General features: G+C 53.1%; 1 protein-coding gene across 1 annotated transcript; it reads right to left on the bottom strand.

Moving 5' to 3' along the window:
- Positions 1–883: 883 nt before the first annotated feature.
- On the bottom strand, positions 884–10,825 carry NOSIP (nitric oxide synthase interacting protein; the record flags this gene model as incomplete). Its single annotated transcript, XM_064701682.1, has 5 exons — positions 884–1,029; positions 1,947–2,055; positions 4,009–4,202; positions 8,378–8,454; positions 10,738–10,825. Coding segments are annotated over 5 exons (540 nt in total), but the record flags the coding sequence as incomplete, so codon positions are not given.
- Positions 10,826–11,466: the final 641 nt, after the last annotated feature.

Genomic DNA, 11,466 nt, shown 5'->3' on the forward strand with positions numbered 1-11,466 from the left:
TGGAGTCCCCCAAAAAATGAGGGAGGGAAACCTCAGAGACCCCTCCCCAAATTGGGGTCCCCCAAAAAGCTCAATGAGGGAGGGGAGACCCCAAAATTTGGGGGTTTTTTTCCCCCAAATTTGAGATTTTCACCCCAAAATTTGGGGGATTTTTTCCCTAAAATTTGGAGGTTTGAAGTCTTGGGGGTCCCCCAAAATTTGGGGGGCACCTCAGCCCCCCCCCCCCAAATTGGGGTCCCCCCAAAAAGCTCAATGAGGGAGGGGAGACCCCAAAATTTGGGGGTTTTTTTCCCCCAAATTTGAGATTTTCACCCCAAAATTTGGGGGTCTCCCCTCCCCCCACCAAGTGTCTTATTTAGGGGGGGTCCCGCCCCTCCCCCTCCTGCTTTGCACAAATTTTGGGGACCCCTCCCCCCAAAAAACCGGGGGCGTGGCCTTTAAAAGGGGGCGGAGCCACCTGAACTTTGATTGACAGCTCCGAATTCGGGGCTCTCCCCGTTTTGTAGCAGATTTGGGCGTGGCCTTTTGCAAGCCCCGCCCACTTTATTTTTGTCCAAAGCTGATTGGGCACCGCCCGCTGAGGCCGCGCCCGCTTTGCCAATAAACTGACAGTTCGCGTTCTGAGCGCTGATTGGTTGGGCTGGGGAGGGGGCGGGGTTTGGGCACCTTAAAGCGGCAACGCGCGGGTGGGGCCCACAAGGGGGGGGGGGGGGGATTAAAAGGGCAACAAAGCCCCAAAAAATTTTTATTTTTTTGGGGCGTCCTAAAAATTTTGGGGGTTCAAAAAGCGGAAAGAAATTTATTTTGGGGTGAAACGAATTTATTTTGGGGTGGGAAATGGGATTTTGGGGGGGATTTAAATGGGATTTTGGGGAAAATTGAAGGGATTTTTGGGGGGAATTTTTGGGATTTTGGGGTTTCCGGGGTTTTGGGGTGCCCCGGGTTTTGGGGTCCCCCCTAGGCCTGCATCACCGGCCGCGATTTTTTGGCCTCCAAGGAAACCCCGGCCCCAGCAAAGCCGGTCCCGCCCTGGGGGGAAAATGGGGTGAGAGGGGGACCCCAAAATGCAACAAATTCACCCCAAAAGTGACCTCAAATCCACCCCAGACCCCCCAAAATCCCCGAGCCCCCAAAATTCATCCCTGAACCCCCTAAATCCTCCCCAAAAATCTCCCAAAATCCCCCCAAGACCCCAAAATCTCCCCTCAGACCCCCCCAGAACCCCAAAATTCCCCCCAAATCCACCAGACCCCCTAAAATCCCCAAATTCTCCCCAAAAATCCCCCAAAATCCTTCCAAACACCCCCAAAATCCCCCCAAACCCCCCCAAATTTACCCCAGACCCCTCAAATCTCCCCAAATTTACCCCAAACACCCCCAAATCTGCCCAAATTTACCCCAGACCCCCCAAAATCCCCCTCAACCCCCCCCAAAATCCCCCCAGACCCCCCCAAGATTTCCAAATTTACCCCAGACCCCCCCAAAATTCCCCAAATTTACCCCAAACCCCCCCAAAATTCCCCAAATTTACCCCAAACCCCCCAAATTTACCCCGAACCCCCACAATATTTCCAAATTTACCCCAAAACCCCCCAAAAAATTCCCCAAATTTATCCTAAATCTCCCCAAAATTCCCCAAATTTACCCCAACCCCCCGAACCCCCCAAAAATTCCCCAAATTTACCCCAGACCTCACCAAAACCACCAAATTTACCCAAAACACCCCCAAATTTACCCCAGACCCCCCCAAATCTCCCCAAATTTACCCCAAACCCCCACAATTTTTCCAAATTTACCCCAAAGCCCCCCAAAAATTCCCCAAGTTTACCCTAAATCCCCCCAAACTTCCCCAAATTTACCCCAGACTCCCCAAATTTACCCCAGACCCCCCAAATTTCCCCAACCCCGCCCCCGTTGGCCCCGCCCCCCGTTGGCCCCGCCCCCACCCTCTGCAGCTCGATGACGTCATCGGCGCTAAGCTCCGCCCCGCTCAGGGGGTCCCGCATGTCCGGCCGGACGAGGCGCTCGACGGCGGCCAGAGTGACCACTGAGCCCCTGGGGGGACAGAGTGACCAATGAGTGACCGTGAGTGACCACTGAGTGACCACTGAGTGACCATGAGTGACCGCTGAGTGACCACTGAGTGACCATGAGTGACCACTGACCATAGAGTGACCATTGAGTGACCATGAGTGACCACTGAGTGACCACTGAGTGACCACTGAGCCCCTGGATGGACAGAGAGTGACCATGAGTGACCACTGAGTGACCATGAGTGACCACTGAGCCCCTGGGTGGACAGAGAGTGACCGTGAGTGACCACTGAGTGACCACTGAGTGACCGTGAGTGACCATGAGTGACCGCTGAGTGACCACTGAGTGACCATTGATACCCCACAGTGACCACTGAGTGACCATGAGTGACCACTGAGTGACCACTGAGTGACCATGACTGACCACTGAGTGACCATTGATACCTCAGAGTGACCACTGAGTGACCACTGAGTGACCACTGAGTGACCATGAGTGACCACTGAGTGACCACTGAGTGACCACTGAGCCCCTGGGTGGAGAGAGAGTGACCATGAGTGACCATGAGTGACCACTGAGTGACCACTGAGTGACCCCTGAGTGACCACTGAGTGACCACTGAGCCCTTGGATGGACAGAGAGTGACCACTGAGTGACCACTGAGCCCCTGAAGGGACAGAGTGACCACTGAGTGACCACTGACACCCCAGAGTGACCATTGATACCCCCAGAGTGACCACTGACCCTCTGTGGGATGGACAGAGTGACCACTGAGCCCCTGGGGGATGGTCCCTGGTCAGTCAGGGGTCAGTGTGGCGCTCACTGGTCAGTTTGAGGGGTCAGGGGTCACACAGAGGTCACTCAGTGGTCACTCAGTGGCCACGCAATGGTCAGTGGTCACTTCCAGGGGTCAGTCAGGGTCAGTGGTCAGTCAGTGGTCAATGAGTGGTCAGCAGTCACTCAGTGGTCACTCAGGGCTATCAATGGTCACTCAGTGGTCACTCAGTGGTCAGTCAGTGGTCACTCACGATGGCCGGAGCACAGCACAGGGCGTTGCATTCCCCAATGGGTCGCCGGTCAGCGCGCACACGTAGCGGTCACTCAGTGCTATCAATGGTCACTCAGTGCTCACTCAGGGCTATCAGGGGTCACTCAGTGATATCAATGGTCAGTCAATGGTCACTCAGGGCTATCAGTGGTCAGTCAGTGGTCACTCATTGGTCACTCACGATGGCCGGAGCACAGCACACGGCGTGGCATTCCCCAACGGATCGCCGGTCAGCGCGCACACGTAGCGGTCACTCAGGGGATGTCAATGCTCAGTCAGGGTCACTGGTCAGTGGTCACTCAGTGGTCACTCAGGGGATGTCAATGGTCACTCAGGTCACTCAGTGGTCACTCAGTGGTCACTCACGATGGCCGGAGGACAGCACAGGGTGTTGCGTTCCCCAATGGGTCCCCGGTCAGCGCGCACACGTAGCGGTCACTCAGTGATATCAATGGTCAGTCAATGGTCACTCAGGTCAGTCAGTGGTCAGTCAATGCTCACTCAGGGGGTATGAGGGGTCACTGGTCAGTGGTCAGTGGTCACTCACGAGGGTCTCAGGACGGCACAGGGCGTGGCATTGCCCAGCGGGTCGCCGGTCAGCGCGCACACGTAGCGGTCACTCAGTGCTATCAATGGTCAGTCAGTGCTCACTCAGGGGATATCAATGGTCACTCAGGGGGTATCAATGGTCACTCAGGGGGTATCAATGGTCACTCAGGGGGTATCAATGGTCACTCAGGTCAGTCAGTGGTCACTCATTGGTCACTCACGAGGGTCTCAGGACGGCACAGGGCGTGGCATTGCCCAGCGGGTCGCCGGTCAGCGCGCACACGTAGCGGTCACTCAGGGCTATCAATGGTCACTCAGGGCTGTCAATGGTCACTCAGGGCTATCAGTGGTCAGTCAGTGGTCACTCAGTGGTCACTCACGATGGCCGGAGCACAGCACACGGCGTGGCATTGCCCAGCGGGTCGCCGGTCAGCGCGCACACGTAGCGGTCACTCGGCTCTCGCGCCAGCAGCTGCCCGGGGCTCAGGCCGGGCGTGGCCGGAGTGAAGTGGACGCTGACCAGCTGGGCCAGGCGCAGCTTCCGGCCGGACATGGGGCAGCGCACGCTGCGCTCCTGCGGACGGACGGACAGATGGACACGGGGGGGAAGGAGAGAAAAACAACAAAATCAGCCCAAAATTCACCAAAAAATGCAAAAATTTACACTGAAAATTCACCTCAAAACCAAGAAAATTAACCCAAAAAATCACCCCCAAAAAATCCCAAAAATTCACCCCAAAACCACCAAAATTCACCCCAAAAAATCCCAAAATTCACCCCCAAAATTCACCCCAAAATCACCAAAATTCACCCCAAAATTCACCCAAAAATCACCAAAAAATCACCCCAAAATCACTAAAATTTACCCCAAAATTAACAAAAAAAAATTCCCCAAATTAACCCCAAAAATCCCAAAATTTACCCCGAAAATTCACCCCAAAACCACCAAAATTAACCCAAAAAATCCCAGAATTTACCCCAAAAAATCATCCCAAAATTAACCAAAAATCACCAAAAAAATCACCCTAAAAAAATCCCAAAAATTCACCGCAAAACCACCAAAATTAACCCAAAAATCCCAAAATTTACCCAAAAAATTCATCCCAAAACCACCAAAATTAACCCATAAAAATCCCAAAATTTACCCTGAAAATTCATCCCAAAACCACCAAAATTAACCCCAAAATTAACCCAAAATATCCCAAAATTTACCCCAAAACCACCAAAAAATCATTCAAAAAATGACCCCAAAACCACCAAAATTAACCCAAAAAAATCCCAAAATTTACCCCGAAAATTCACCCCAAAACCACCAAAATTACTCCAAAATTACTCCAAAAATCACCAAAAAATCACCTGAAAAAACCCCAAAATCACCCCAAAACCACCAAAAAAATCATTCCAAAATTCACCCCAAAACCATCAAAATTAACCCCAAATTTACCCCAAAATTCACCCAAAAAATCCCCAAATTAACCCCAAAAATTCACCCCAAAACCACCACCAAAATTAACCTGAAAACTAACCAAAAAAATCCAAAAATTTACCCTGAAATATCCCAAAATCACCCCAAAACCACCAAAATTAACCCCCAAATTAACCCCAAAAAATCCCCAAATTTACCCCAAAAAATCATCCCAAACCCCCCAAAATTAACCCCAAAAATTCTCCCCAAAAAATCCCCAAACATTCTCCACAAAACCACCAAAAAAATCATTCCAAAAATCACCCCAAAACCACCAAAATCAACCCAAATTAACCCCAAAATTCACCCAAAATGTCCCAAAATTTACTCTGAAAATTCACCCCAACACCACCAAAATTAACCCCAAAATTACCCAAAAAAATCCCAAAATTACCCCAAAAATTCACCCCAAAACCACCAAAATTCACCCCAAAATTAACCCCAAAATTTACCCCAAAACCACCAAAAAAATCATTCCAAAAATCACCCCAAACCACCAAAATCAACCCAAATTAACCCCAAAATTAACCAAAATAACCCCAATTTACCCCAAAAATCAACCCAAAATCACCAAAATTACCCCAAAATCACCCCAAAAATTCCTAAAATTACACCAAAATGCACAAAAACCATTCCAAAAATCAACCCAAAAACTACCCCAAAATCACCCCAAAAAAATCCCAAAATTACCAAAATTAACCCAAAAATCACCAAAAAATCACCGCAAAAAAATCCCAAAATCATCCCAAAATCACCCCAAAACCACCAAAAAAATCATTCCAAAAATCACCCCAAATCCACCAAAATTAACCCAAAAATTCACCCCAAAAGCACCAAAATTAACCCAAAAAATCCCAAAATTTACCCCGAAAATTCCCCCCAAAACCACCAAAAAATCCCAAAATTTACCCCAAAATATCACCCCAAAACACCAAAATTAACCCCAAAATCCCCCAAAAAATCACCCCAAAAAATCCCTATATGACCTCAAAACCACCAAAATTAACCCAAAATCCTAAAAAATCCCAAAATTAACCCCAAAATTCATCCCAAAACCACCAAAATTAACCCCAAAATTAACCCAAAAAATCCCAAAATTTACCCCAAAATATCACCCCAAAACACCAAAATTAACCCCAAAATCCCAAAGTGAGCACCCAGAACACCAAAAACCCCCAAAAATCCCCAAAATCCCAAATCCAACCCAGAGCCCCGGCCACGGGCAGTGGTCACTCTGTGGTCACTCTGTGGTCACTCAGTGGTCACTCATTGGTCAGTGGTCACTCTATGGTCAGTGGTCAGTGGTCACTCATTGGTCACTCAGTGGTCACTCACGGTCACTCAGTGGTCACTCATGGTCACTCAGTGGTCACTCAGTGGTCACTCAGTGGTCACTCATTGGTCACTCTATGGTCAGTGGTCACTCAGTGGTCACTCACGGTCACCCATTGGTCACCCATTGGTCACTTATTGGTCACTCAGTGGTCACTCAATGGTCACTCACGGTCACTCAATGGTCACTCATGGTCACTCATGGTCACTCAGGGGTCACTCATGGTCAGTGGTCACTCAGGGGTCACTCTGTGGTCACTCAGGGTCACTCATGGTCACTCACATGGTCACCCATTGGTCACTCAGTGGTCACTCATTGGTCAGTGGTCAGTGGTCACTCAGGGATCACTCAGTGGTCATTCAGTTGGTCAGTGGTCAGTGGTCACTCAGCGGTCACTCAGTGGTCACTCAGTGGTCACTCAGTGGTCACTCATGGTCACTCTATGGTCAGTGGTCACCCATTGGTCACTCAGTGGTCACCCATTGGTCACCCATTGGTCACTCATTGGTCACTCAGTGGTCACTCATTGGTCACTGGTCACCCATTGGTCACTCATTGGTCACTGGTCAGTGGTCACTCAGTGGTCACTCCATGGTCACTCAGTGGTCAGTGGTCAGTGGTCACTCAGTGGTCACTCATGGTCACTCAGTGGTCACTCATTGGTCACTCAGTGGTCACTCATTGGTCAGTGGTCACTCAGTGGTCACTCAGAGGTCAGTGGTCACTCAGTGGTCACTCAGTGGTCACTCAGTGGTCACTCAGTGGTCACTCAGCGGTCACTCAGTGGTCACTCATTGGTCACTCAGTGGTCACCCATTGGTCACTCAGTGGTCACTCAGTGGTCACTCACTGGTCAGTGGTCACTCCATGGTCACTCAGTGGTCACTCTGTGGTCACTCATTGGTCAGTACTGGTTAGTGGTCAGTGGTCACCCATTGGTCACTCATTGGTCACTCAGGGTCACTCAGTGGTCAGTGGCCAGTCATTGGTCACTCAGGGGTCACTCAGCAGTAACTCAGTGGTCACTCAGTGGTCACCCATTGGTCACCCATGGGTCACTCACGGTCACCCATTGGTCAGTGGTCACCCATGGGTCACTCAGGGTCATTGGTCACCCATTGGTCACTCTGTGGTCACTCACGGTCACTCAGTGGTCACTCTATGGTCAGTGGTCACCCATTGGTCACTCACGGTCACCCATTGGTCAGTGGTCAGTGGTCACCCATTGGTCACTCATGGTCAGTGGTCACTCATTGGTCAGTGGTCACTCAGTGGTCACTCACTGGTCACTCACGGTCACCCATTGGTCACTCAGTGGTCATTGGTCAGTGGTCACTCTATGGTCAGTGGTCAGTGGTCACCCATTGGTCACTCACGGTCATTCAGCGGTCAGTGGTCAGTGGTCACTCAGTGGTGGGTCAGTGGTCACCCATTGGTTACCCATTGGTCAGTGGTCACTCAGGGGGTCAGTGGTCACTCAGTGGTCACTCACAGTCACTCAGTGGTCACTCTATGGTCAGTGGTCAGTGGTCAGTGCTCACTCATTGGTCAGTGGTCACCCATTGGTCACCCATTGGTCACTCACGGTCACCCATTGGTCACTCACGGTCACTCAGTGGTCAGTGGTCACCCATTGGTCACTCAGTGGTCACTCAGTGGTCACTCAGTGGTCACTCATGGTCACTCAGCGGTCACTCATTGGTCACTCAGTGGTCACTCATGGTCATTGGTCACTCAGTGGTCACTCATTGGTCACTGGTCACTCAGTGGTCACTCATGGTCACTCATTGCTCACTCTATGGTCACTCCATGGTCAGTGGTCACTCAATGGTCACTCAGTGGTCAGTGGTCACTCAGTGGTCACCCATTGGTCACCCATTGGTCACTCAGTGGTCACTCATGGTCACTCTATGGTCAGTGGTCACCCATTGGTCACCCGTTGGTCACTCACGGGTCTCTGCAGTCTCTCGGCCGCGGCCTCGGGGGTCAGGGAGGGGATCCAGAAACTGGGGAGGGGTCCTGGGGAGCCTGGGGGGGGACACAAAATAAAATACCCAAAAATGGCCAAAAATACCAAAAATTACCAAAATATCCCAAAATAACCCCAAAAAATATCCCAAAATATCCCCAAAACCACCCCCAAAATATCCCAAAAATGTCCAACAATACCCAAAAATGCCCCAAAATCCCCTCCCAGAGCCCCCCAAACCCCCCCCAGACCCCCCCAAAACCCCCCAAAATCCCCCAAACCCCCCTCAAATCCCCCCAAAATCTCCCCAAAATCCCTCCAGACCCCCCAAATCCCCCCCAAACCTCCCCAAATTCCCATCAGACCCCCCAAAATCCCCCAAATCCTCCCAGACCCCCCCAAACCCCCTCAAAATCCCCCAGACCCCCTCAAATCTCCCCAAAATCCCCCCGAAATCCCTCCCAGGATTGCCCAAATTCCCCCAAACCAGCACTAAACCTCCCCAAATCCCCCCCAGACTCCCTCAAACCCCTCCCAGACCCCCCAAAATCCCCCTCAAACCCCTCCAAAACCACCCCAAATCCTCTCAAATCCCCCCAAAATCCCCCTCAAACCTCCCAAACCCCCCCAAAATCCCTCCAGGACCCCCCAAAATCCCCCAAACCCTCAAGACCCCCTGAAACCTCCCCAGACCCCTCAAATCCCCTCAAGCCCCTCCAAAACCACCCCAAAACCCCCCCAAATCCCCCCAAACCCCCCCAAAACCCCCCAAAACCCCCCCTAAAATCCCCCTCAAATCTCCCCCAAACTCCTCCAGACCCCTCAAACTCCCCAAAATTCACCCAAAATCTCCCCAAAATCCCTCCAGACCCCCCAAAATCCCCTCAAACTCCATCCCAACCCCCCCAAATCCCCCCCAGACCCCCTCAAACCCCTCCAGAGCCCCCCAAACCAGCACTAAACCCCCCCAAATTACCCTCAAAATCCCCCAGGACCCCCAAACCCCTCCCAGACCCCCCAAAATCCTCTCAAATCCCCCCAAAATCTCCCCAAACCTGTCCCAGACCCCCTAAAACCCCCCCAAAATCCCCCCCATACCCCTCCCAGACCCCCCTAAATTCCCCAAAATCCCTCCAGACCCCCCAAAATCCCCTCAAGCCCCTCCAAAACCCCCCAAATCCCCTCAAACCCCCCCAAAATCCCCCAAATCCCCCAGACCCCTCCCAGACCCCCCTAAAACCCCCCAAAATCCCCCCAAACCCCCCAAAACCCCCCCAAACCCTCAAGACCCCCCTGAAACCTCCCCAAACCCTCTCAAAACCCCATCAAGCCCCTCCAAAACCACCCCAAAACCCCACAGACCCCTCCCAGACCCCCCAAATCCCGCCCAGCCCCCCCAAATCCCCCAAAACCCCCCCAAAATCCCCCTCAAACCCCTCCAAAACCCCCCAAAATCCTCTCAAATCCCCCCAAAACCCCTCCCAGACCCCCCAAATCCCCCCAGACCCCCCCCATTTCCTCTCACCGCTGCCCCCGGGGGTCTCTGCTCCCCCCTTGCCCAGGGGGTCTCGGCCTCCAGGAACCCCCAAAATCCCCCCCAGACCCCCAAAATCTCCCCAAAACCCCCCCAAAATCCCCCAAACCCCCACTGAACCCCCCCAAATCCCCCTCAAACCCCTCAAAATCCCCCCAAAATCCCCCAAAATCCCCCTCAAACCCCCCAGACCCCCCCCAAATCCCTCCAGGACCCCCCCAAACTCCATCCCAATCCCCTAAATCCCCCCCAAATCCCCCAGACCCCCCCAAACCCCCCCAGGACCCCTCCCCATTTCCCCCTCACCGCTGCCCCCGGGGGTCTCTGCCCCCCCCTTGCCCAGGGGGGTCTCGGCCTCCAGGAACCCCCAAATCTCCCCAAAACCCCCCAAAATCTCCCCAAAATCCCTCCAGACCCCCCAAAATCCCCCCAAACTCCATCCCAAATCCTCCAAATCCCCCCAGACTCCCTCAAACCCCTCCAGAGCCCCCCAAAATCCCCCCAACCCCCCCCCAAATTCCACAACCTTCATTATAAATCCCCAAAATACCCCCAGACCCCTTCAAATCTCCCCAAAACCCCCCGAAAATCCCCTCAAAACCCCCCAGACCGCCCCCAAATCCCTCCAGGACCCCCCCAAATCCTCTCAAATCCCCCCAAAATCCCCTCAAAACCCCCAAATCCCCCTCTAAACCTGGCCCAACCCCCCCAAAATCTCCCCAAAACCCCTCCAGAGCCCCCCAAATCCCCCCAAACCAGCACTAAATCCCCCCAAATCCCCCCAGACCCCTCCCCATTTCCCCCTCACCGCTGCCCCCGGGGGTCTCGGTGCCCCCCTTGCCCAGGGGGGTCTCGGCCTCCAGGACCCCCCAAAATCCCCCCCAAAATCCCCAAATCTCCCCAAAACCCCCCAAAATCCCCCAAACCCCCACAGAACCCCCCAAATCCCCCTCAAAATCCCCCAAAATCTCCCCCAAATTTCTCCAGGACCCCCCCAAAGCCCCCAAACCTCCCCAAATTCCCATCAGACCCCCCAAAATCCCCTCAAGCCCCCCCAAAACCCCAAAATCCCCCCCACCAAAACCACCTAAAACCCCCAAACTCCCCCAAACCCCCCCAAAATCCCCCCAGACCCCCCAAAATCCCCCAAACCCCCCTCAAACCTCCCTCAAACCCCCTCAAATCCCTCCAGAGCCCCCCAAATCCCCCCCAAATCTCCCCCAGACTCCCTCAAATCCCCCCAAAACCCCCCAAAATCCCCCTCAAACCCCTCCAAAACCCCCCAAAATCCTCTCAAATCCCCCCAAAATCCCCCCAAAACCCCTCCCAGACCCCCCTAAATCCCCCTCAAACCCCTCCCAGACCCCCCCAAAATCCCCTCAAACCTCCCCAAACCCCTCCCAGAGCCCCTAAATCCCCCAGACCACCCCAAAATCCCCCAAAACCCCTCCAGAGCCCCCCAAATCCCCCCAAACCAGCACTAAACCTCCCCAAATCCCCCAGGACCCCTCCCCATTTCCCCCTCACCGCTGCCCCC

The sequence above is a fragment of the Zonotrichia leucophrys genome, unplaced genomic scaffold (assembly GCF_028769735.1).
Source record: "Zonotrichia leucophrys gambelii isolate GWCS_2022_RI unplaced genomic scaffold, RI_Zleu_2.0 Scaffold_1351_12105, whole genome shotgun sequence".
In the NCBI taxonomy this organism is placed as follows: domain Eukaryota; kingdom Metazoa; phylum Chordata; class Aves; order Passeriformes; family Passerellidae; genus Zonotrichia; species Zonotrichia leucophrys.